Genomic DNA, 27,526 nt, shown 5'->3' on the forward strand with positions numbered 1-27,526 from the left:
CAGTTTTGCGTCAGAGGTGGACCTGTGTTTGTCCTGTATCAAATGATTGTAAGGTTGTGTTTGCACAAAAACAGGGTTTACAATGAACGCAATGACAAAGTCATTATTAAATCCACTGAAACACTTACGCTGATGGCAATGACAGTTACGTAGAACCAACCAAGATAAATTGTCAAAAAGGTCAGTTACAAAGAAGGCTATTAGGCCTAATAATCATGGAAAATATGAGAAATACATCAACCTTTATTCATTTTACCAAATTAAATGTAGTATTTGTTATACTAATGTTATAGAAATGACCAATAAGACACTTTCTATGAGTTTAATTGCCAAACTGTTTATTGTCCTTTAAAACAGATACACAAAGTTAAGTTTGAATATGTATGAATATGTCTCAGTCAGGAAATAGGAAAAATATCATTAATTAAATTCACTGTGCACGGTCAAAAGCAGTGACTGCAAACTGTCCTTCTGTAAAAGGCTTTTTGGGGGGGGGGGACAAAAAGTGTTTCTCAGGTTTCCCGTCGAAAAACAAATTATCTCATGCCTATAGTCTATGGAAGACCTCACAGTTCACATGTTCACCTAAATACACTATTTTCAAAGCCAGCCCATTATACTCTCAATGCAACTCAATGTTTATTATGCGGTTCTTGCTATTCTAGTCTAAAGGAACCAGAAAATGCTAAAATAATTCGCCTCAGAGCAAACCCATTGAAACAACATGAGATGAGCTAAATTTAGCCATCACCTGGTCTTTTTGTTTGGTGTGGATTGTTATTGTAGAAGGGGTTCACAATTAGATGAATGATGAACAGGCTCTGCCAAAGCACAGGGGAAAAGCACAATGCCTATTGACAGTCCCATCCCCCTCTCAATGATAGATAGATTTGTAAAGCAGCTTGTGTCATTCTGTGTGTATCGGACGTCACCAACACGCACACATTACACTGACATATCGAGTCCATCTCCAAGATCCGATTTCAATTGTTGGTCTTTTTGTTTTCTCAGTCACAGCCATAGAGATAGATAGAGAACTTATATTTGTATCTGTGCCATTATAGTGTCTGTGACAGCATGGGCATCTCCATTTTGAAGTAGTCAATTTTCTTCTTCACAATTAGCTTATTCCTCCTGATGACCCGGTTGGACATGACTCCAACAGGGTCACCAGGAGGGATCAGCCAGTTGTCTACATGAAAATGGTAGAAGACCTCAATGGCGCTGCCCATGCTTATAAGGCCTTTTGGCCACTAGAGGCCTCTATCATTCTCTATGGTCACAGAACACAGGGGTTGGTAGAGGCCCAGGTTCAGTGGGCCCTCTTGTGTTCAATACTTGACAATATTGCCTATATTCACCCCACATAGAAGTTTATTACAGTATTATAGAGAGTGTTATAGAGAGGCTAAAGCAGTGATGGCCCAGGACAGAATACCAGCCAGGACAACAAGAGGAGACAGAAGAAGGGTTTCCCGCGTTGGAATAGCCGACCTGGGGACAACGGGTTTGGTGGACTGGCCTCTTTTGGCAGGTCGAGTGTAGATGTAGGGGTGATCCTAAACATCCAAAACAGCTTTAGTCACGAAAGAAACTGGTCAACAATAAATTTGAGGTTACTGATAAACAGCTTCTATCTCCAGGCCATCAGACTGTTAAACAGTCATGACTAGCCGGCCTCCTCCCAGTAGCCTGCCCTGAACCTTAGACACTGTCACTAGCCGGCTACCACCCGGTACTCAACTCTGCACCTTAGAGACTGCTGCCCTATGTACATATAGTCATTGAACACTGGTCACTTTAAACATCTTTACATGTTATTTTACCCACTTTATACAGTGCATTCGGAGAGTATTCAAACCCCTTGACTTTTTCCACATTTTGTTGCGTTACAGCCGTATTCTAAAATGTATTAAATATACACAACCGTTCAAAAATTTGGGGTCACTTAGACATTTCCATGTTTTTGAAAGAGTTGCAAAGAAAAAAGCCATATTTCATACTGGCTAATAAAAATAAAAGATTAAGATGGGCAAAAGAACACAGACACTGGAAGAGGAACTCTACCTAGAAGGCCAGCATCCACGGAGCTGCCTCTTCACTGTTGACATTGAGAATAGTGTTTTGCAGGTACTATTAAACGAAGCTGCCAGTTGAGGACTTGTGTGGTGTCTGTTTCTCAAACTAGACACTCTAATATACTTGTCCTCTTACTCAGTTGTGCACTGGGGCCTCCCACTCCTCTTTCTATTCTGGTTATAGCCAGTTTGCGCTGTTCTGTGAAGGGAGTAGTACACAGCGTTGTATGAGATCTTCAGTTTCTTGGCAATTTCTCACATGGAATAGCCTTCATTTCTCAGAACAAGAATAGACTGACGAGTTTCAGAAGAAAGTCCTTTTTTTTGCCATTTTGAGCCTGTAATCGAACACACAAATGCTGATGCTCCAGATACTCAACTAGTCTAAAGAGGGCCAGTTTTATTGCTTCTTTAATCAGGACAACAGTTTTCAGCTGTGCTAACATAATTGCAAAAGGCTTTCTAATGATCGATTAGCCTTTTAAAATGATAAACTTGGATTAGCTAACATAACGTGCCATTGGAACACAGGAGTGATGGTTGCTGACAATAGGCCTCTGTACGCCTATGTAGATGTTCCATTACAATTCAGCCGTTTCCAGCTACAATAGTCATTTACAACATTAACAATGTCTACACTGTATTTCTGATCAATTTGATGTTATTTTAATGGACAAAAAAAATGCTTTTCTTTCAAAAACAAGGAAAATTCTAAGTGACCACCATTTTGTTAACGGTAGTGTATATTTTTCTACACACAATACCCCATAAAGACAAAGCAAAAGTTTTGCAAATGTATACAAAATAAAAATCGTATTTATATAAGTGTGCAGACCCTTTGCTATGAGACTCGAAATTGAGCTCAGGTGCATCCTGTTTCCATTGATCATCCTTGAGATGTTTCTACAACTTGATTGGAGTCCACCTGTGGTAAATTCAATTGATTGAACATGATTTGGAAAGGCACACAACTGTCTATATAAGGTCCCACAGTTGACAGTGCATATCAGAGCAAATGCCAAGCCACGAGGTCAAAGGAATTGTCCGTAGATCTTAGAGACAGGAGTGTGTCAAGGCACAGATCTGGGGAAGAATACCAAAAAATGTCTGCAGCATTGAAGGTCCCCAAGAACACAGTAGCCTCATCATTCTTAAATGGAACCACCAAGACTCATCCTAGAGCTGGCCACCTGACCCAATGGAGCAATCGGGGAGACGGGCCTTGGTCAGGGAGGTGACCAAGAACCCGATGGGCACTCGGACAGACCTCCAGAGTTCCTCTGTGGAGATGGGAGAACCTTCCAGAAGGACAACTATCTCTGCAGCACTCCACCAATCAGGCCTTTCTGGTAGAATGGCCAAACGGAAGCCACTCAGTGGAAGGCACATGACAGCCCTCTTCAAGTTTGCCAAAAGGCACCTAAAGACTCTCAGAGCATGAGAAACAAGATTCTCTTGTCTGATGAAACCAAGATTGAACTCTTTGACCTGAATGCCAAGAGTCACGTCTGGAGGAAACCTGTCACCGTCCCTACGGTGAAGCATGGTGGTGGCAGCATCATGCTGTGGGGATGGATTTCAGAGGCAGGGACTGGGAGACTAGTCAGGATCGAGAGAAAGATGAATGGCGCGAAGTACAGGGAGATCTTTGAAGAACACCTGCTCCAGAGTGGTCAGGACCTCAGACTGGGGGTGAAAGTTCACCTTCCAACAGAACAACGACCCTAAGCAAGTCTTTGAATGTCCTTGAGTGGCCCAGCCAGAGCCTGGACATCGAACATCTCTGGAGAGACTTGAAAATAGTTGTGCTGCGATGCTCCCCATCCAACCTGACAGTTTGAGAGGATCTGCAGAGAAGAAATGGGAGAAACTACCCAAATACAGGTGTGTCAAGTTCTAAAACCCTTTTTTTTGCTTTGTAATTATGGGGTATTGGGTGTATATTGATGAGGAAAATGTTTTCTTTAATCCATTTTAGAATAAGGCTGTAACGTAACAAAGTCAAGGGGTCTGAATACTTTCTGAATGCACTGTATGTATATACTGTATTCTTGTCATGGCTCATCCTATGCAACTACTACTGTACACACCTTTCTATTCAAAAAACGATCCATACTGTCTATGCACGCCATTCACATACATATGCAGTGGCAAGAAAATGTATGTGAACCCTTTGGAAATACCTGGATTTCTGCATAAATTGGTCAAAATGTTATCTGATCTTCATCTACGTCACAACAAACACAGTCTGCTTAAACTAATAACGCACTAACAATTATACGTTTTCATGTCTTTATTGAACACACCGTGTAAGCATTCACAGTGCAGGGTGGGAAAAGTATGTGAACCCTTGGATTTAATAACTGGTTGACCCTCCATTGGCAACAATAACCTCAACCAAATGTTTTCTGTAGTTGCGAATCAGACCTGCACAACAGTCAGGAGGAATTTTAGACCATTCCTCTTTACAAAACTGTTTCATTTCAGCTATATTCCTGGGATGTCTGGTGTGAACTGCTCTCTTGAGGTCATGCCACAGCATCTCAATCAGGTTGAGGTCAGGACTCCATAAGGTGTATTTTCTTCTGTTGAAGCCATTCTGTTGTTAATTTACTTCTGTGCTTTGGGTCGTTGTCCTGTTGCATCACCCAACTTCTGTTGAGCTTCAATTGGTAGACAACCTTCTCCTGCAAAATGTCTTGATAAACTTGAATTCCTTTTTCTGTCGATGATAGCAAGCTGTCCAGCAAAGCAGCCCCAAATCATGATGCTCCCTCCACCATAATTTACAGTTGGGATGAGGTTTTGATGTTGGTGTGCTGTGCCTTTTTTTCTCCACACAGTGTTGTGTGTTCCTTCCAAACAACTCAACTGTAGTTTCATCTGTCCACAGAATATTTTGCCAGTAGCGCTGTGGAACATCCAGATGCATTTTTGCAAACTTCAGACGTGCAACAATGTTTTTTTTTTGGACAGCAGTGGCTTCTTCCGTGTTGTCCTCCCATGAACACCATTCTTGATTAGTATTTTACGTATCGTAGACTCGTCAACAGAGATGTTAGCATTTCTGTAAGTCTTTAGCTGACACTCTAGGATTCTTCTTAACCTCATTGAGCATTCTGCGCTGTGCTCTTCCAGTCATCTTTGTAGGACCGCCACTCCTAGGGAGAGTAGCAACAATGCTGGACTTTCTCCATTTATAGACAATTTGTCTTACCGTGGACTGATGCACATCAAGGCTCTTAGAGATACTTTTGCAGAACTCTGGAAAGGGTTACAAGTCAACAATTCTTAATCTTAGGTCTTCTGAGATCTCTTTTGTTCGAGGCATGGTTCACATCAGGCAATGCTTCTTGTGAATAGCAAACACATTTTTATGAGTTTTTTATAGGGCAAGGCAGCTCTAACCAACATCTCTAATCTCGTCTCATTGATTGGACTCCAGGTTAGCTGACCACTAGGGGTTAACATACTTTTTCCAACCGACACTGTGAATGTTTAAATGATGTATTCAATATAGACAAGAAAAATACAATACTTTGTTATTAGTTTAAGCACACCATGTATGTTTGTCTATTGTTGTGACTCAGATGAAGATCAAATTTGATAACCAATTTATGCAGAAATCCAGGTAATTCCAAAGGGTTCACATACTTTTTCTTGACACTATATATTTATATTCTCTGGTCTGGAAGCTAAATCCCTACAATTCTATCCATTTTGCCATGGGGTTTTGTACTGTGTATTTAAATGCTGTATTCTCGACATGCTCATTCTATTTCTACTACTGTACATTGCATTTTAGTTACACTACATTTGTGTATATACTGTACTCATTTATATACTGGATACCTCAATCTAATATATCTACTATTGTACATATCATTCTTAATATATCTTGTGTAAATTAATCCGGTGTATATACATATAGATTGCATTTGGCTTACTGTTACAGTGCTACAGTATTTTGGTTAATTGGATTCATTCCGAAATTTCTCTTTTTTTTGCATTATTATTAGTGTAATTGACATTTCACTGCATTTTTAAGAGCTAGTAACATCTGCTAAACTGTGTACGTGACCAATAAACTTTGATTTGAGTTGTATCCTATTCCTACATCCATTCCCCTATCATAATATATAGTCTGTTATATTTATATGTAATAGTATCAAATACAAAGAAAGGACACTCAGTCACAGCTCAAGTCTTACCATGGGTGGGCAGATGAGCTCGATGGGGTCAGAAAAGCTTGACACCATAAACTTCCCTCCCTCTGGCTGGAACTGGGGAAATTAGATAAGAAACATCGCTAATGTTTAAACTATTGTACCTTTCTGTTATTTCTTGTCATGCTCACTTCCAAATACTCCATGAACAATTACAACATTCCTCACATATGCAGTGTATGGAGTTACAATCAGCATGTATATAAAAGGGTGTTGGGATAATTCTGACCTTTCAAAAGAAAGGCTCACAATTCAGAATCTGCTACTGTCCCTCTTTTTTGATGTGTCATGGTTTTGGATAGTAGTATGTTTGACAACAGGATCATGGCATCTTTCATTTTTACACCTTTCCAGGAGTGAAACATCTGCAGTAGGACTAATAACCAGCCTTCACTCAGCCAAAGTGACATAACAGTCATTAGCGGCAGACTGAATAGAGAAATTGAATTAGCAATGCTCATGACCTTTGACCCTGCTAGCTAGATATTAGCATCTTGTTAGCATCCTGTTTAGCATTATGTAGCGCTCACCATGTTGTTCCACAGCCCCTTAGCTAGCTCCTCATGGCCCTTTATGGTGAAGTGAAAGCAGTCATGGGTGAAAAAGGTCATGTCGATCTTGCCATTCTGTACGGAGAGACACAAACATCACAACAGTGACAGGTCATGAAATGATTCCCAACTATTCACACATAAATGTCTCTGTGAGTGTGTTACCATGCATGATTATCTCACATAGTCTTATATACAGTATCAGTCAAAAGTTTGGACACACCTACTCATTCCAGGGTTTTTCTTTATTTTTTACTATTTTCTACATTGTAGAATAATAGTGAAGACATCAAAACTATGAAATAACACATATGGAAGTATCCAAAAAAGTGTTAAACAAATCAAAATATATTTTATATTTGAGATTCTTCAAAGTAGCCACCCTTTGCCTTGATGACAACTTTGCACACTCTTGGCTTTCTCTCAACCAGCTTCATGAGGTAGTCACCTGGAATGCATTTCAGTTAACAGGTGTGCCTTGTTAAAAGTTAATTTCTGGATTTTTTACACAAATTAGTTGTTGTGACAAGGTAGGGGTGGTATATAGAAGATAGCTCTATTTGGTAAAATACCAAGTCCATATTATGGCAAGAACAGCTCAAATAAGCAAAGAGAAATTACAGTCCGTAATTTATTTAAGACATGAAGGTCAGTCAATGCAGAAAACTTCAAGAACTTCTTAAAGTGCAGTCGCAAAAACCATCAAGCGCTATGATGAAACTGGCTCTCATGAGGACCACCACAGGAAAGGAAGACCCAGTGCAGATTATAAGTTAATTAGAGTTAACTGCACCTCAGATTGCATCTCAAATAAATAGCTTCACAGAGTTCAAGTAACAGACATATCTCAACATCAACTGTTCAGAGGAGACTGCATTAATCAGGCATTCATGGTCAAATTGCTGCAAAGAAACCACTACTAAAGGACACCAATAATAAGAAGACTTGCTTGGGCCAAGAAACACGAGCAATGGACATTAGACTGGTGGAAATCTGTCCTTTGGCCTGATTAGTCCAAATGTGACATTTTTGGTTCCAACCGCCATGTCTTTGTGAGACACAGAGTAGGTGAACGGATGATCTCCTTATGTGTGGTTCCCACCGTGAAGCATGGAGGAGGTGTGATGATGTGGTGGTGTTTTGCTGGTGACACTGTCTGTGATTTATTTAGAATTCAAGGCACACTTAACCAGCATGGATACCACAGCATTTTGCAGCGATACGCCATCCCATTTGGTTTGCGCTCAGTGGGACTATCATTTCTTTTCAACAGGAAAATTACCTATCACACCTCCAGGCAGTGTAAGGGCTATTTGACCAAGAAGGAGGGTGATGAAGTGCTGCATTAGATTACCTGGCCTCCACAATCACCCGACCTCAACCCAATTGAGAGGTTTGGGAAAGCAGCCAATGAAAAGCAGCCACAAGTGGTCAGCATATGTGGGAGCTCCTTCAAGATGGTTGGAAAAGCATTCAAGGTGAAGCTGGTTGAGAGAATGCCAAGATTGTGCAAAGCTGTCATCAAGGCAAAGGGTTTCTACTTTGAAGAATCTAAAATCTAAAATATATTTTGAAATGTTTAACACTTTTTTGGTTACAAAATGATTCCATATGTGTTATTTCATAGTTTTGATGTCTTCACTATTATTCTATAATGTAGAAAATAGTAAAAATAAAGAAAAACCCTGGAATAGTAGGTATGTCCAAACTATTAACTGGTACTGTATATATAAACTATGTGAGATAATCACACATAGCTCATAAATAAAAATATATTGAAACATGCTTGAAACAGCAAAAGGATTCCAGGTAAAAGTCAAGAGACTTTACCGGGAGGCGAGGAGGGTCTGCTTGTTTCATGAAGGGCTGGAGAACAACGGCAAAGTCCTCCCTGAAGAAGCTATCGCTGTGGAGGAGCTGCTCCAGCCGTTTCTGGATAGTTAATGAGGTGTGTGTTAGTGTAGGGCTAGAACAGAAATATGCACACTGCTGTGAGGTCAGACATTGTAAAGACGTCTTTTCCAGACGTTGAAAATAAGTTTTTTCCGGACATTCAAAATAAGTATTTTCCGGAAGTTGACATTGATAAAACTACATGTCAATGAAGAAATCATTATTTCACATTCCAAAATGTTCATTCAAATTTAAATAGGAATATGGAGCCAACTGAAGATTGCAGTACAGAATATTTATTATTGCTCCCATCTGTCACATGTATCTATGTTCGCTTTTTCAAAAGCTTAAGAACTGGCAGTGGTCATGTTTAAAGTTTCCAGACCAACAGAAAGAAACAACAGAAGAACACTTCAACTACATTAACAATCTCAGTAACGGTTTCAGAAACATTTTTCTTCTTATGACTGTGATATGTGGTTGTTTAACTACCTTAGTAGAATGTCACTCTGGATAAGAGTGTCTGCTAAATGACAAATGTAAATGCAAAAATTAACACTGGGTATTATTTTAATGAGGTCCGCTCTCCAAACAAGACCAAATTTGGTCAGTCCGGACCTTATCTGAACCAATCATAGACGTCTACGTTTCACAAGTTTGGACAGCATAGCACAGTACAGTAGAGCACAGTAGAGTACAGTAGGGTATAGTCAGGTACAATACATTACATTATACTGTACTATACTCTATTGAACTATACTACTTTTCTTTACTGTCCTGTACTCTGCTGTGGTCTACTGTTTTGTACTATAGAATACTGTCCTGTACTCTGCTGTGGTCTAGTGTTTTGTACTATAGAATACTGTCCTGTACTCTGCTGTGGTCTACTGTTTTGTACTATAGAATACTGTCCTGTACTCTGCTGTGGTCTACTGTTTTGTACTATAGAATACTGTCCTGTACTCTGCTGTGGTCTACTGTTTTGTAATATAGAATACTGTCCTGTACTATGCTGTCCAAACTTGTTTATGTTTGGTCAAAATCAAGTCCAGTCCGAACAAATCTGAACCAATTATGGACTTCTATGTTTGGGCCAAATCAAGGCCAGTCCGGACCAAATCTTAAACAACTATAGATGTCTGTTTGGGCCAAATCAAGTCTGGTCCATCCCAGACATCTGTAGATGGTGGAATTAAATTGGATCAGATTTGGTCCGGTCCGAATCGGACCAGAAATGAACGGCTGGGGATGTTGAAAACACGCCTGTGAATGGGGTGGAAATCAAGGCCAGGGCAGACAAAGCAAATTTACACGACTTTTCAACGTCCATGGACATCGGTCAGTGCCCTTGGGGTAGGTTTCAAATACTCAAAAAAACTGTTAAAATACTTTTAACGAGTCTGCCTGGAGTGCCAGATAGGAGGGTTTTGCAGGTTTGGGTCTTTTCTATGAGTTTATTAAGCCAGACAGGTTCAAACAGGCACAGATAAAGTACATTAATAGATTTTTTTCGTTTTTGAAACCCAGGTCTGCCGACACTGATTGGTTTGTGTGCTGTAGGTGGTGGCATTAACTGCTAGGCCACCCACCTGAAACTCTAGGTTGATCTCCACTAGCTCCTTCAGTTCAGGGGAACCAGCCCCGGGCTTAATCAGGCAGGAACAGAATGATCTGGAACAAATTATGGGTCAAGAATCAAGGTCATGTTCAATAGGCCCGAAATGTGGTACCTTCTAAACTTCTACCAATAAGAAACGCTGTGAAACATTTTGCTACAGTGTGTTCTAATGAGGACGACCCTAGGATCCAACTCAGTTACATAACAATTCAGGGCATCCTACGGAGATTTAAAATTTTAACGTGGGGTTCCACATTTTTATTTATTTTTTCACCTTTATTTAACCAGGTAGGCAAGTTGAGAACAAGTTCTCATTTACAATTGCGACCTGGCCAAGATAAAGCAAAGCAGTTCGACAACATACAAAAACACAGAGTTACACATGGAGTAAAACAACATACAATCAATGATGCAGTAGAAAAAGAAATAAATAATAATAATAATAAAAAATAAATAAATAAATAAGATTATATACAATGTGAGCAAATTATGTGAGATAAGGGAGGTAAAGGCAAAAAAATGCCATGGTGGCAAAGTAAATAAAGTATAGCAAGAAAAACACTGGAATGGTAGATTTGTAGTTTGAAGAAAGTTCAGAGATAAAATATAAATAATATGGTGCAAAGGAGCAAAATAAATAAAATAAATAAATACAGTAGGGGAAGAGGTAGTAGTTTGGGCTAAATTATAGATGGGCTATGTACAGATGCAGTGATCTGTGAGCTGCTCTGACAGCTGGTGCTTAAAGCTAGTGAGGGAGATAAGTGTTTCCAGTTTCAGAGATTTTTGTAGTTCGTTCCAGTCATTGGCAGCAGAGAACTGGAAGGAGAGATGACCAAAGGAGGAGTTGGCTTTAGGGGTGACCAGAGAGATATACCTGCTGGAGCGCGTGCTACAGGTGGGTGCTGCTATGGTGACCAGTGAGCGGAGATAAGGGGGGACTTTACCTAGCAGGGTCTTGTAGATGACCTGGAGCCAATGTGTTTGGCGACGATTATGAAGCGAAGGCCAGCCAACGAGAGCGTACAGGTCGCAGTGGTGGGTAGTATATGGGGCTTTGGTGACAAAACGGATGGCACTGTGATAGACTGCATCCAGCTTGTTGAGTAGGGTATTGGAAGCTATTTTGTAAATGACATCGCCGAAGTCGAGGATTGGTAGGATGGTCAGTTTTACGAGGGTATGTTTGGCAGCATGAGTGAAGGATGCTTTGTTGCGAAATAGGAAGCCGATTCGAGATTTCACTTTGGATTGGAGATGATTGATGTGAGTCTGGAAGGAGAGTTTACAGTCTAACCAGACACCTAGGTATTTGTAGTTGTCCACAAATTCTAAGTTAGAATCGTCCAGAGAAGTGATGCTGGACAGGCGGGCAGGTGCAGGCAGCGATCGGTTGAAGAGCATGCATTTAGTTTTACTTGTATTTAGGAGCAGTTGGAGACCACGGAAGGAGAGTTGAATGGCATTGAAGCTCGTCTGGAGGGTTGTTAACACAGTGTCCAAAGAAGGGCCAGAAGTGTACAGAATGGTGTCGTCTGCGTAGAGGTGGATCAGAGATTCACCAGCAGCAAGAGCGACATCATTTATGTATACAGAGAAAAGAGTTGGCCCAAGAATTGAACCCTGTGGTACCCCCATAGAGACTGCCAGAGACATAAGCGACATCATCATACCCAATAGAGCGAGTTGATCACACCAATATTTAAAATCTGCCACGATTGTCATTATTGGCTCGTCTTAATTTGTGCGCTCCTTAGAGGAACATAAACATTGGGAAGAGACAATAATATCATCAGAAGTTGCCCTGCCATAACCTGACAATGCCATATTGCGTAGTCTACCTTTGATGCTTATTCCCCATAAGCCCCTAGAGCCCTCAAACTCAACTCTGGACCTCGAAGCCAGTCCCACTCCATTATGTTTGTTGTTGCCCTCTAATCAGGGACTGATTTAGACCTGGGACACCAGGTGGGTGCAATTAATTATCAGGTAGAACAGAAAACCAGTAGTCTCCAGACCTAATAGGGAAAGAGTTGAATACCCCTGCCCTAGAAAATATTTTCAAGATGATGTAGGTGCAAGGGAAGAGTGACTGTGTTCATTATGGTTTACATTTCAAGGAGATTTGACAATTGGCTCAAGGAGGGGTGAGGCGAGAGGCTTGAGGGTGCTGAGGGTGTCCTAAATTTACACCGTAATAGGCTGAGGGTGTCCTAAAATGTACACCATAGTGCGTAGTGGTTGCAAGGTCAAAGGTCAAAGCCAGGTCACTCACCGTTGGAGCAGGCAGCCTGGGGTGGGCCTCTGGACCTGCCTCAAGGTTTCCATGGGCAGGATTTGAACTACATTCACAATCATACGTGGAACCTAGACCGCAACCATAGAATTAGAATCATTCTATTTCTATGACCGCAACAAAGAGAAATGCAAATGTTGCCATGGTAACACACACTATAATGCATTACACAACGGGTGGGTCTAATCCTGAATGCTGAATGCTGGTTAAAACCACATTCCAGCCAGTTACAGAACAAAAAGACTGAACGACTGGGTCGCGTCTCTGGCAACCGAACCAATAGAACGAACGACCAGCCGGCTTGGGTAGCAACCCTAGATTTGTGTCGGGATAATTTATTGTGGAAGGATGAAATAGTATGAATAAATTAATCCAAATAACGTATTTAATGAAAATATGTCAATCATTATTTGAATATGTTGTATAAAAATGATAATGCCCTCAAAGCCGGTGTTTGGAGGAGATATTGGCACAGTTTAGTCATGGACTTAACAACACCCGTGCCAATATATCCTCCAAACACCGGCTTCGAGGGCATTAGCACTTAATTGTACCATGGCATTGTTGAATACTTGTTTCTGATTGGCTTGAAGGGCATTATAGAGCGTGAATTATTTAAGTGATAATGTCCGAGAAGCCAGTGTTTGGAGGATATATTGGCTTTGTCTCGGGCCGGCAAAGAGTGCCAATATATCTTCCAAACACCAGCTTCGAGGGCATTATCAGTTATTAATAAAAAATAAAAAAGGTATCCTTTTTTCTCCCCAATTTTGTGGTATCCAATTGGTAGTTACAGTCTTGTCCCATTGCTGCAACTCCCGTACGGACTCGGGAGATGCAAAGGTTGAGAGCCGTGCATCCTCCGCACCAATGTGTCAGAGGAAAGTACACCTGGCGACCGTGTCAGCGTGCATTGCGCCCAGCCCGCCACAGGAGTCGCTAAAGCGCGATGGGACAAGGATATCTCTGCCGGCCAAACCCTCCCCTAACCCAGACAACGCTGGGCCAATTGTGCGCCACCCCATGGGTCTCCTGGTCGCGGCCAGCTGCGACAGAGCCTGGACTAGAACCAGGATCTCTAGTGGCATAGCTAGCACTGCGATGCAGTGCCTTAGACCACCGTGCCACTCGGGAGGTGTTATCACTTTTATACAATGGTTTACCAACATATTCAAATAGTGATTGATATGTTTTCATTAAAAATGTTATATTCTTATCCCTTGCTTGCTAGCTAGCCAACTACGACTAATTTACAGTCACATCAAATAGTGCAGCCAGAATAACAGCAAAGTAGCTGCATTTGCAGCTGTTTAAGCTGTTTTCTAGTGACATTTATTTGGATAAATCCATAACAATGAGCTAATGAGGCACAATTTTACCTGGCACAGAAAATGTGCTCACTCGTCAGGACACTGTTGTTCAGTGTCCAAGCCAACAACACACTAACACAATCACTTCAAACTGAAGCTGGAAAGACTGCAAATTAGCTGTGTTTAGTTTTTACCTTTTTTCAAGTAATTCTTTTTTGTATCCATAAAAATTATGCCAGCTGATTCATGAAATCGATTGGCTGAGAAAAGCTGCCTGCCTGACTGTCTCATCCTGACTCCCGACACATTCATTACTATGGTACAGCAGGAGATCGAATTAGAATATTGTAACAATGTTGCAAATGTCGGAGTGACAGACTGCAAGGTTTAAACAAATCTCCACTGTTGAAAACAAAATGTTAGTCTAAAAGAAATGTGAGATGACATCTAGACGCTTTTTATAGTGGAGATCAAGTTAATAATTTGCCTGGCTGGGCTGATGAGACAGTGGATTGCGCAGTCAGATGGAACAGCGTAAATAGGCATTTTAACCTCATAGATTTAGCCGGTGGCAACTTGTGGAATAAACACAGACTAGAATGTGGTTTTAACCAATCAGCATTCAGGATTAGACCCACCCATTGTATAATTCCCTTTATAAACTGGGTGGTTCGAGCCCTGAATGCTGATTGATTGACAGCTGTGATATATCAGACCGTATACCATGGGAATGACAAAACATTTATTTTTACTGCTCTAATTACGTTGGTAACCAGTTTATAATAGCACCTCGGGGGTTTGTGGTATATGGCTGATATACCACGGCTAAGGGCTGTATCCAGGCACTGCGCATTTATAGCAAGCTAGGACTGATGGTTTGGTTAGCTAAACTAGCAAGTCTGTTTGTTTAGCTATCAAGGCAACTAATGTAGTTATCTAGTAAACTTGCCAGCTACTTCAGTGGATGTTGAACAAATTTCTACCTGCAAATCAACACATTTCTAGCCGTACATGTGCTAAATTATAGCCATGGTATAAAACGGATAATGCTTTCTCTGGAAAATAATGCAACTCTGTGGAAGGTTAGTTCCACTCCGCTAGTGCATCTTGGAACACACCTTCCACGTCATTCATTATTTTCCAGAGAACGCATAGCCCCTCGTTGATTATCCCTTACCTATACTCTACCATTCTGAGTGTTAAGTGTTGTAAATCGTAGTTCATAATGTGATAAAACAGTATTCTATGTATTTTCCCTATTTATTCAGGGAAGACCCATTGAGAAGTATACTTTAAAGGGGCAATCTGCAGTTGCTACGTCCAATTAATGATATGTACCCATTTATTCTTGAAGAATATAACTTATAAATGCCTCATGAGCTTAGTTCAACTGTCACACCCCATCAGAAGCCAAAAAATGAGCTTGTTTATAAACGTTGGAGAAAAACAAAGTAAATGTAAACAAACACTATAGCCTCAAAACATCGTTAAAACTATCATTTTTATATCATAGATGGTCAGTACTGGCATCCATAGCTCTTGTCTATGAATTTGAGAGTGATGCCATTTCTCCACCGCCATCCCTCATCTTTTTACCAAAACAGGGGCGGGGAGTAAGCTTTGTTTGTTGTTTCAACTGCCGATTGCAGCTTTAAGGGATTATTTAAAAAAATATGAATAGAAAATATTTGTGAGCTCTCCCGATGTTACCTCATTCATTAGCATTTCCAAGGAGTTCGTCATGTAGTGAATGTAATTGTCCACTGAGAAAAGAACCTGGGAAGGAGAGTGTTGAAACAAGCGCCAAAGTAAACACCTTTGCTCTTTCTTTATGATATACACATGAAGTTGCATAGCCTGCATATTATAATGACACAGACCTTATCCTTGCAGTAATCACAGATGTCGTTCATGCCTATGAGAATGGTCAGTAGCTTCCAGTCCGCATCAAAGTTCAGGCCCTGGGTAAAGAAAGGGATGAAAGAGGGGATACAGTAGTCAGTCAGTACTTAATTTACCACTGTAATAAAATTGCTCTTCAAATCAATAAAGCATTCTTAGACATTGGTTTGAAAAGAGAGTTGCTGATCTCAAACGTAATCATAATCAAATCCCGGGTGGGTGCCAGTCTGTTTGTCTAGCTGTTTTATTTTGGCAAGATAATGATTCCCCAAAGCTTTGGTTTGGTATTGAAATGTATTTATTACCAATTTCACATGTGTTTATGGTATTTCCAAATGTAGTACTACCATAATCTCCATAACCACATAGAGCACTGATGAGATCGAGTGGTACACACTTCCAAACACCTGATGTCATTTTTGAGTTCTACACTCACCTATGCTACCCTTTTTTCAGTGATAAGGTCTAAATAGCATATGTTCTTATCAGACGAGTTTGAACATGACAGGGTTTTATCCTATACAGTATGTTGGAAACCTAGTGGGGTTCTTACCTCATAGTTTCTCAGTGTGTCGATGAGATGTCTGGTCTGCCCTGGTAGATTACTAAGGGACAGTTACGCAACATTACAATACACATCATAACACTGAGGCAAAAAGCACCAGCTACGGTCTGCAATTGGTACATTCATTTTTGGACTTTAAATTGATGATAGCCATTGATTCTTGCGGGAATGTAACTTATAAACACTCATGAGTTTAGTTTAACTGTCTTACCCCATCCGAACACCAAATAGAAGCTTGTTTTAACGTTATTGTATGCAAACACTGTATAGTTTCAAAACTAGGTAAACTATCATTTTGAACTCAAGGATGGTCAGTCTTGGCATTCATAACTCCAACTCCATGAGTTTCAGAGTGGTTACATATCTCCAGCCCCATCCCTCAGCTGTTAACCAAAACAAAGGGCAGAGTGGTCAGTTTGTTGTTGTTTTTTTAATCCCAGACTGTAGCTTTAAGCATGTTAAATGTGAAATACGTCTCCAATAGTATTAATGACGTGAATTAACATTTGCACATTTTATTGAATACCAGAAATACTGAATTTACAAGTGGCTGAATCAGACAAAATGTGTTTGTTTGTAAAATGTGTTTGTTTTTTAAAATTACCAGCATTTTGTTATTTCGTGAGTTGTGCAGAACATAAAAATAATATTGAGTGTGTCATAAAATAATTTTGATTCTGATATTATTGAAGCTCAAAACGGTGACATCTTAGCATGGAATAGGCAGATAATATTATCAGGAGGAACACTGGGAAATATGAGTCTTTCAGAACATTATCAGAGAAGGGTTAGTCAAGGCTAGTGTCACCATAGAGTTGGATAGAGAGTAACCCTGGACAGTGCCTTAATTCCAATCAGGTCAGCAGGAGGGGTCAGCCAATTAATTATACTCCTGAGCAAACATTCCATAAATGCAGGTGGCAGTAAATCACCAACCTTGGCTTTATACCGGTTCAGACAATACACAATCCAGCACAACAGGTGGTGATATGCACCTTTTCAGTTTATTTACAAACTGCCAATACACTGTCTCTGTCAATGTCTCTGTCCATGCCATCACAGAAGACACCATTGCAAGGATAGGAGGTGTGGCATCTTTCCATATCTAGGATTGTCACATTCATTACTTATTTTCAAAAGTCTAAATAAAAAACTTTAAAACGAACAGCCCAAATATCAGATTATTTTGAGCTGTTACAGAATGAAATGAACAATAAGTACACAGACAGAAATTAGTCATGAAACAAAATAAATGAGTGTAGCACAGGCAGCTACACATAATATCGTTGAAATCGTCAGATTGTGTATGCAACTCTGGCCTCATGGAGAAACGAGGTGTGACAACAACGTGATTTCGAGGTATGGCTACACGAGACAAGTGTAACTCAAATGTGCAGTGTCATTTAACTCAAATCTGCAGTCACTTAAAAGTTAGTTTAGATATGCTATGAGACATCAGACCACTGTGTTATACAAGCATTGTGCCAGTAGCATGGCACAAACTAGCTTTTTAGTGCACGCAACTCTATGCATCACTTTCATTGGTTAAATCTCTGGCAGACAGACAGTATATTTGCATATTTCACCATTGTGGTTTCTTACAAGGTGTTGTGTCCGGTCACGGCCAGGTTGAATCCTGTTTCGCTGAGGGGGGCTGAGGTTCCATGGACAGTCTTGGCCGGTGCAGCACCAAGCACATTGGGATTGAAAAGCCTTACGATATCTAGAGCACATGCCAAGGAGGGTTCACACAGGGAAAAAATATCAAATATGTATATATAAGTGAGTGCTGGCCTTTTTTATTTGATTGATTTTTGGTTCCAAGCACCCTTTCTATTGGGTTACACAAGAGGATTTAGAGCTGAGCACATTCTCTTCCTTTGTCTCCATCTCTGGGGTGAAGTTTACCCTACATACAGATCTAGGATAAGCTTTCCCTCGCCAATTCTAACCTTAACCATTAGTGGGGGAAATGAAAAACTGACCCCAGATCAGCATCTAGGGGCAACTTCCCCCTACACCTTACGCTCACACAGGTAGAACATGAAGGATGATAGGTCACTGTGCATTCTATCGTCAAGGTAGATGTTGCCTCTAACCATTGATCAAGGATCTGCTATTACTTCAAACCTAACCATAACCAGGCAAAAACAATGCAAGATAAAGCCTGAGTGCCAGTATTGCTGTTCTATTATGACCACTCCTTGTCACTCATTGCCATCTATGGCTTTACAATTATCGAAATTAAGTTGGCAAGAGCACAAACAGATCTGGGACCAGGCTGCCCAAGATCAGTCTGGTTAGAATTAATTTGTGCCAATGAATGACTAATGTTCCTACAAAGCTCAAGGTGCTATTTGAGTCAAAAGACACTTACTTGCCAGTGTAATGACATCTTGGTATGATCCATGGCCCCCGATGCTGCAAGGTACAAGACATTTTCCACTATAGTGTCAGTGTCATTAGGTCGTCATTCAAAAACAATTGCATTACTTCCAAATTATGACAATAATTGACTGATTATTATTAGACAGAGAACTATCATTCAGAATACCCAAATAACGGACAAGAAAGCATACATTACTATGTAAAGTTGTCATCTTGATACAATTCTTATTCTCATCATTCTTGTCATATTCTCATCTAAAGACAATTAATTGGGTACCTCCATGACACGTGACGGAACTCGATAGGAATCCCAAGGACGTTGGTGGCATTGGCACCAATGGCGGTCTGAATAGAGAGGGCAAGACGGTCCATGTAGCAATTCATCAAACAATCAACCAAAAGGTGAGTCATATGTATTAGTAACAATTTCCTTTCCAGTGAGACAGTAACCACAAAACTGTTAATAGCAAACCACAGTATGTTAATCGAAACAGTATAATAGAGCCATGACTGCGATGAATGGTCAAAGATTATTCAACTATGACATTGACATACAGTCCCTTGGGAGAGTACTCAGAACCCTTATTCTAAAATGGATTAAGAAAAATCTGCAATCTACACACAATACCCCATAATGACAAAGCGAAAACAGGTTTTTCAAATTTTGGGGAAATGCTTTAAAAATAAAAAACAGAAATACCTTATTTGAATAAGTATTCAGACCCTTTGCTATGAGACTCGAAATTGAGCTCAAGTGCATCCTGTTTCCGTTGATCATCCTTGAGATGTTTCTACAATTTGATTGGAATCTACTTCTGGTAAATTAAATTGATTGGACATGATTTGGAAAGGCACACACCTGTCTAAATAAGGTCCGACAGTTGACAGTGCATGTCAGAGCAAAAACCAAGCCATGAGGTTGAAGGAATTGTCCGAAGAGCTCCGAGACAGGATTGTGTCGAGGGACAGATCTGGGGAAGGGTACCAAAAAATGTCTCCAGCATTGAAGGTCCCCAAGAACACAGTGGCCTCCATCATTCTTAAATGGAAGAAGTTTGGAACCACCAAGACTCTTCCAAGAGTTGGCCACCCGGCCAAACTGAGCAATCGGGGGAAAAGGGCCTTGGTCAGGGAGGTGACCAAGAACCTGATGGTCACTCTGACAGAGCTCTAGAGGTCCTCTGTGGAGAAGGGAGAACCTTCCACAAACATCTCTGCAGCACTCCACCAATTAGGCCTTTATGGTAGAGTGGCCAGACGGAAGCCACTCTTCAGTAAAAGGGACATGACAGCCCACTTGGAGTTTGCCAAAAGGCACCTAAAGACTCTCAGACCATGAGAAACAAGATTCTCTTGTCTGATGAAACCAAGAGTGAACTCTTTGGCCTGAATGCCAAGCGTCACGTCTGGAGGAAACCTGGCACCATCCCTACGGTGAAGCATGGGGGTGGCAGCATCTTGCTGTGGGGATGTTTTTCAGCGGCAGGGCCTGGGAGACTAGTCAGGATGGAGGAAAAGATTAAAGGAACAAAGTACAGAGAGATCCTTGATGAAACCCTGCTCCAGAGAGCTCAGGATCTCAGACTGGGGAGAAGGTTCACCTTCCAACCAAACAGCAATCCTAAGCACACAGTCAAGACAGCGCAGGAGTGGCTTTGGGTCAAGTCTCTGAATGTCCTTGAGTGGCCCAGGCAGAGCCCGGACTTAAACCCGATCTAACATCTCTTGAGATACCTGAAATAGCTGTGGAGCAACACTCCCCATCCAACTTGACAGAATTTGAGAGGATCTGCAGAGAAGAATGGAAGAAACTCCCCAAAAACGGGTGTGCCAAGCTTGTAGCATCATACGCAAGAAGACTCGATGGCTGTAATCGCTGCCAAAGGTGCATCAACAAAGTACTGAGTAAAGGGTCTGAATACTTATGTAAATGTGATATTGTATTTTTTCATAAATTAGCAACAATTTCTAAAAACCTGTTTTTGCTTTGTCATTATTTTAGGTTGTGTGTAGATTGAGGGGAAAAAACGATTAAATCCATTTTAGAATAAGGCTGTAACGTAACAAAATGTGGAAAAAGTCAAGGACTCTGATTATTTCCGAAGGCACTATACGTGCCAAAGATTAGCAAATTCAACTATTATGATTAAAGCAATCTGCCATTCTGAGTTCAATGTTAACTTTTTTTCTCTCACTGGCCTGAACAGAATTTCTAATGGCCCTGACCTGTGGTGGTTTAATGGTTTAAATGCATTGAGGTCTTGAGCCCACAATAGCTTTAAATTAATTGGTTAGTTGATTTGGTCCAGTCCAGACAGTTCAGTTAAACTCATTACAGTAACTACTTCCCATATATTTCCATGCAGCATTGAGTGAAACTGCTCCAAAATGCTAGACGTGGATGCATGTGTCACGGTTGCAGCGGATGTTGAGTTCCACATATTTATTACAAAGTGAAACTTTAAGCAAAAACAATAAATCAATAAACGAACAACGAAACATGACTACGTGGTGCACATGTACAAACACAAAACAATATCCCACAAACACAGGTGGGAAAAATAGCTACTTAAATATGATCCCCAATAAGAGACAACAATTACCAGCTGCCTCTAAATTGGGAACCATACAAAACACCAACATAGAAAATAAAACCAGAACACAACATAGACATTTTAAACTAGAATACCCCCTAGTCACACCCTGACCGCCTACACCATAGAGAAACAAGGGCTCTCTATGGTAAGGGCGTGACAGTACCCCCCCCAAAGGTGCGGACTCCAGCTGCAAAACCTTAAAGCAAATGGGAGGGTAGGGGGGGTGATTAGTGTCGGTGGCGGCTCCGGTGTAGGTCGTAGCCCCCGCCCAGACCCCGGATCCGGCCATCGCGCCGGGCTGAACGCCATGCCAGGACTGGGCACCGGCACAAAGAAAGGCTCCGGCTTTGGAGCTGGGTTGGACGCCGTGCCTGGACTGAGCACCGGTGCAGAAGAAGGCTTTGGCGATGGAGCACGCCGTGCCTGGACTGGGCACCGGCACAGAGGAAGGCGCCGGCTTTGGAGCTGGACTGGACGCCGTGCCTGGACTCTCCAGACCGTTGACCGTCGCCAGAGGTTCCGGACCGTGGAACCGTCGCCGGAGGCTCCGGACCGTGGAACCGTCGCCGGAGGCTCCGGACCGTGGAACCATCGCCGGAGGCTCCGGACAGTGGAACTGTCGCTGGAAGCTCCGGACTGTGAATGCGCACTGGAGGCCTGATGCGTGGGGCCGGTACAGGTTGCACCGGACTGGTGACACGCTCTTCAGGACGAGTGCGAGGAGCAGGCACATGACGTACCGGACTGGGGACACGCACTTCAGGGCGAGTGCGAGGAGGAGACACAGGACGTACCGGACTAGGGAGGCGCACTGGAGGCCAGAAGTGTGGAGCCGGCCCAGGTTGCACCAGACTGCTAACCGAATCATCTGGTCGGATGTTGAGCAGAACACACTTGCACAACATCTCTCTCATCTCTCTCTCCCAACTTCCCCATTGCCTCCCTGACAGTCTCTGGCTCTTCAGGGCGAGTGCAGGGAGCAGGCACAGAACGTACAGAGCTGGAGAGGCGCACTGGAGATCTGATGTGTGGAGCCGGCACAGGTTTCACCGGACTGATGACACGCTCCTCCAAACGCCTGCGTTGCCGCATACTCCTAGCTAACTCCATTCTCCGGTATCCTTCCTCACACTGTTCCATCGATTCCCAGGCGGGCTCTGGCAATCTCCTTGGGTCGACCGACCACTTCTCTATCGCCTCCCTGACGGTCTCTGGCTCTTCCCTCTGCTCAGCCGCCAGCTCCATGTGCCCCCCCCAAAAAAAATCTTGGGGTTTCTGTGGCCGCCGACACCGGCGTTGTCGCTGTCCCCCTATGCTCCTTGGCGACTCCCGCCAAGGAAGCGTCTCATGTCCTCTCATGTCCTCCCAAGTCCAAAACTCCCTTACCTCATTTTCACGCTGCTTGGCCCTTTGTTGGTGGGATATTCTGTCACGGTTGTCGTAAGAACGGGACCAAGGTGCAGCGGATGTTGAGTTCCACATATTTATTACAAAGTGAAACTTTAAGCAAAAACAATAAATCAATAAACGAACAACGAAACCTGACATGCACAAACACAAAACAATATCCCACAAACACAGGTGGGAAAAATAGCTACTTAAATATGATCCCCAATTAGAGACAACAATTACCAGCTGCCTCCAATTGGGAACCATACAAAACACCAACATAGAAAATAAAACTAGAACAAAACATAGAAATGTTAAACTAGAATACCCCCTAGTCACGCCCTGACCTACTACACCATAGAGAAACAAGGGCTCTCTATGGTCAGGGCGTGACAGCATGGTTTTGCATTTACTAGTTTCAGTTTTGAAAAGGTGACACACCAGTTGCTTTAAAGGGGAAATATAAGATTTGAAGAACAACAAAGCAGCCACCCCATCACTTGTTTTGGTAAACAGCTGAGGGATAGGGCTGGAGAAATGTAACCACTCTTTAAATTCATAGACTGTGCTGTGGATGCAATGACTGACCATCCATGACATCAACGTTATAGTTTTAAAGGCCCAGTACAGTCAAAAACGTGATTTGCCTGTATTTCATATACATTTCCACACTATGAGGTTGGAATAATACTGTGAAATTGTGAAAATGATGATAATGTAAGTAACTAGTGTAAGATAAAATAATGGTTTTGTTGAGATGGAGTTTTTCCACACCTCTGCCAATAACAGCTAGTTTTCAGTTTTCCCGTCCTCACTCAGACCACTCTCAGACAGTACTAGCAACATTTTTATTACATTCAAAACCATCACAGTAAAGTACAGAAATGGTACCCAGAAATGATTTGATATTGAGATAAAAATGTCTGCATTGGACCTTTAACCGTGGTTTGAAGCTATACAACGTTTGTTTATCATTTCATTGTTTAGAAACAATGAAGCAAAATGAGCTTATATTATGGGTTTTGATGGGGCACGGCTGTTAAACTAAGCTCATGAAGCACTTGTAAATTATATTCTTAAAGAATCAATGGCTATTTATCATTAATTGCAAAGTCCAAAATGGGATATACCAATCACGTCCCCCTTTAACTTACACCCACAGCCCCAAAAACTCTGGTCAAGAGTCAAGTGTAAAGTGTTTGTGTTAAGACAAACTCAACGTTGAACTCACCGTCAGAGAATCCCCAAGGGCAGCAATGACTTTAATGTCCGCTGCCTTTACCAACTCAACTAAAGAGCAAGAAGAGAGACAAAGTCAAGAGAAAGGACACATTGGTGGATATTGAGAGAGAGAGAGAGAGAGAGAGAGAGAGAGAGAGAGAGAGATTTATAATGACCAGCCATAATGCACACATTGCTGACCAAGGTGGCCTCCTACACTGTCCACATATCATATTAGGTTGTAGAGGGCTAATATAAGAGGTGTGTCACTGTGCTTGCTTCCTTTTTTGTCCCTCACTGGGCTTGGACCAGGAACCATCTGCCTGGCAAACATACGTGACTGCCTGCTTGACAGGCGGTCACATCTTTATTTATTACACTAGAAAAGCTAGCAATACAATAGCGTGATTCGATTTCAAGCTAGCAATACAATAGCGTGATTCGATTTCAAGCTAGCGATTCGATTTATAGCTGGGGAAGGAGGTTACGAATCCAACACCATTAGACTAACAACATTGATTCAATTGTTCAACTCCAACAAGGAAAACATACAACAGGGTTTCCCAACTGGCGGCCCGCGGATGATTTTATTTGGCGCCCAAAGTTTTCTGTGCAAAAACAATAATAATAATAAAAAAATATATATTCAAATATTGCTTTACACAAAAGACTAAAACTCCAGCAAATAAGCTCCAAGTGATAAAAATTTTGGAATCTGTTCCAAAGTATTTCCAAGTATACATACATAGCAGATAGATATACAGTGCATTCGGAAAGTATTCAGACCCTTTGAATTTTTCCACATTTTGTTACGTTACAGCCTTATTCTAAAATTGATTAAATCATTTTTTTCATCTCATCAATCTACACACAATACCCCTTAATGACAAAACAAAAACTGTTTTTATACATTTTTGCAAATGTATAAAAAAAAAAAATGAAATATTACATTTACATAAGTATTCAGACCCTTTACTCAGTACTTTGTTGAAGCACCTTTGGCAGTGATTACATCCGAGAGTCTTCTTGGCACACCTGTATTTGGTCTGAATACTTTCCGAATGCACTATAGGTGATCATATACAAATGCAAGCAAGGTTTGAAATTATTACGTTTTAGTCAAATATAATATCTGTTGGGCGTCTTGCAATCAATTTAGTCTACAAATTATTTGTAATTATGTTCCGGCCCCATGACCATCCGCTCAAGAAAATCTAGTTGATGATCTCTAACATACAGTATTTTCTCAGAGAGAAGGCAGTTGAAGATGTCTCTAAGGACTGGTCTAGGATCTACCCCCAAAACCCTGTTCCCAGGGCTGGACATTATGGTGCTGTTTCCTAGCCTTACAAAGCTGCCTGATTCCACAAGCTTACATTAATACCATGTCTGGGAAACCACACCTTTGCGTTAGAGAATAAGACTGGCCTGGAATCAGTTCACATATTGACTTTCTAAATCAACTCTCAAGGATGGTTCCATCTTACCTGATGCGGGGACAGTGGGCGAGCGACTCATGTCAGGACATTGGAAAGGAGAATGTGTGAAGTTCACCGGTCTGGTTTTCTCTGGAAACTCCTGAAACAAGAATGAGAGTGAAGGAGAGAAAAGAATAGATATACAGATAGAAGGTAAAACGCAGTAAATATGTCTGTACATATTTCTGATTATAATGGGGAAAACGATGGTCCCCTGGTACCAAGACGAGTTGCAAGGGAACAAGAATCCACATCAGACGAGAAAGATGTTCCAACCTCTAAGATACAACTGCGTGTGCGTGTACATGTGTGTGCGCGTGTGTGTGTGTGTGTGTGTGTGCGTGCGTCAATTGCTATCAATACCGAACAAACAGCTACAAACATTCAGATAACCTGACATGACACTGAAAATATTAACTTGAATAACAAACAACCAAGGTCATGTAGTCATAGCAGAATCAGTCAGTCATGTCATTAAAGAGACAGTTCACCCAAATTACAAATCTGGTTTTCCTAACCTGTAAGCAGTCTATGTACAAGTTATGACAGCAATCCATGCTTTGGTGTAGTTTCCCTGGCAGTGGCTGGCACTGTTTCCAAAATGCTAATGTTTTAGCATGTGGCAAAAATCCCATTCAAGTCATGGGACCAAAATGAGCATTTTTCACACATCAGGTTCTGCTAAAATGTAAGCACGTGGAAACAGTGCCAAGGAAACAAACCAAAGCATGGATTGCTGTCATACCTTGTCCATAGACCGCTTACAGGGCAAGGAAACCAATGTCATTTTGTAATTTGGATGAACTATCCCTTTAACTGTAGCATGCTGTACATCTACACATACCAATGTGTAAGTGATGTACACACAGACCAATGAAGTATCTTCAGGTAATTCAAGTCAGGTAACAAATGCTTAATTAACATAATGTAGATCAATATTTAGCATAGGTCCCCTTGATGTGAGACGACATAACACATTTATAAGCACTAAATAACCATTCAATAAAAATGCCATTGATGAAAGAGAATTTAAACTTGTTACTATCATTGCTATGAATGTGTTATGAAGGCCTCTACATTACCAATGGTTACCAAAGGCGCATACTGAAGATAAAAGCTCTGGGGTGAAGTTTCCCCTAGGTGCAAATCTAGGATCAGCTTCCCCACCCCCAATCCTAACCTTAACCATTAGTTAAGAAATGTAAAACTGCTCCAACATCAGCGTCTAGGGGCAACTTCACCCTACACCAAGATGATAAAAGGGTCAAAGGGGACAGTACCTTGTGGAGAGCCTCCTGGCTATAGTGTCGTATGCCTTCCTCATACTGCCACCACCACTTGTTGCCTTAGAAGGAGACAGTATCCATGAAGGGGTATCTTCCCAGCAGGCAAAACTGGTTGGAATGATGTCATTACAACAACCAGAAACTGGTTAAAATGACATCATTATGATGTCATTACAACCAGTTTTGCCTGCTGAGTATGTCCTGGTGCTTACATAACCCAGCCAATACAAAAGACCAAGAGAAACTGAAGTCAGGTTATGCGGAAAGCATATTTTTTCTGTTGTGATTACGATCTACTTCTGTAGTCTTCATTATCATCGCTGCGGGCTGCCAAACTTTTATATGTCTAACTTTTGAAACCAAAAATCCCTGATGTTCCTTTGTGAACAGGTCCTCCATTATCTAAACCAACATCGACCTACCCAAGCCAGGCCCCTTTCAGAAAAAACTGCTCGCCCCAACAATGTGGCCACAGCAACTGACATGTGTGTGGAATGTGTGTGGAATGTGTGTGTGTGTGTGTGTGTGTAAAATGTGAAATATGCACAGATAGGGACTCTGTGCAGGCCGTTCTCCTGCTGGTTCCAGCACTTACCTTTGGCAGAGGAGGCTAGCGCACAGGTTGCCACGGCAATCAAAAGCCACCCCATAGTGGCGTGTGGTGTGTGGGGACAGCACAATGTGATGCACGGCCAGAGGGCACGGCCATTATATGAGGCCAACCTTAT

At 41.6% G+C, this 27,526-nt stretch overlaps 1 protein-coding gene across 1 annotated transcript; it reads right to left on the reverse strand.

Moving 5' to 3' along the window:
- Positions 1-331: 331 nt before the first annotated feature.
- Positions 332-27,525, reverse strand: si:dkey-177p2.18 (phospholipase B1, membrane-associated). The gene is made up of 16 exons (XM_014145136.2): positions 27,394-27,525; positions 26,793-26,857; positions 25,522-25,612; positions 24,045-24,103; positions 19,105-19,172; positions 18,817-18,860; positions 18,042-18,162; positions 16,428-16,479; positions 15,853-15,933; positions 15,683-15,748; positions 12,642-12,733; positions 10,338-10,419; positions 8,686-8,787; positions 6,835-6,930; positions 6,290-6,361; positions 332-1,559 (listed from the first exon to the last, which is right to left on the reverse strand). The coding sequence occupies exons 1-16, from the start codon at positions 27,446-27,448 to the stop codon at positions 1,398-1,400; spliced, it is 1,308 nt and encodes a 435-aa protein (XP_014000611.1). The 5' UTR covers positions 27,449-27,525; the 3' UTR covers positions 332-1,397.
- Between the last annotated feature and the right edge of the window lies 1 nt (position 27,526).

The sequence above is a fragment of the Salmo salar genome, chromosome ssa15, assembly GCF_905237065.1.
Source record: "Salmo salar chromosome ssa15, Ssal_v3.1, whole genome shotgun sequence".
NCBI classification, from domain to species: Eukaryota; Metazoa; Chordata; class Actinopteri; order Salmoniformes; family Salmonidae; genus Salmo; species Salmo salar.

What these genes read in the sequence shown, in the direction of transcription:
- si:dkey-177p2.18 (XM_014145136.2), bottom strand. Translation starts at nt 27,448, where the DNA reads ATGGGGTGGCTTTTGATTGCCGTGGCAACCTGTGCGCTAGCCTCCTCT. An exon ending in GTGATTACTGCAAGGATAAG is followed by an intron (nt 15,749 to 15,852) that starts GTCTGTGTCATT and finishes TCTCCTTCCCAG; the next exon opens with GTTCTTTTCTCAGTGGACAA. An exon ending in AGATCAACCTAGAGTTTCAG is followed by an intron (nt 8,788 to 10,337) that starts GTGGGTGGCCTA and finishes TTAACTATCCAG; the next exon opens with AAACGGCTGGAGCAGCTCCT.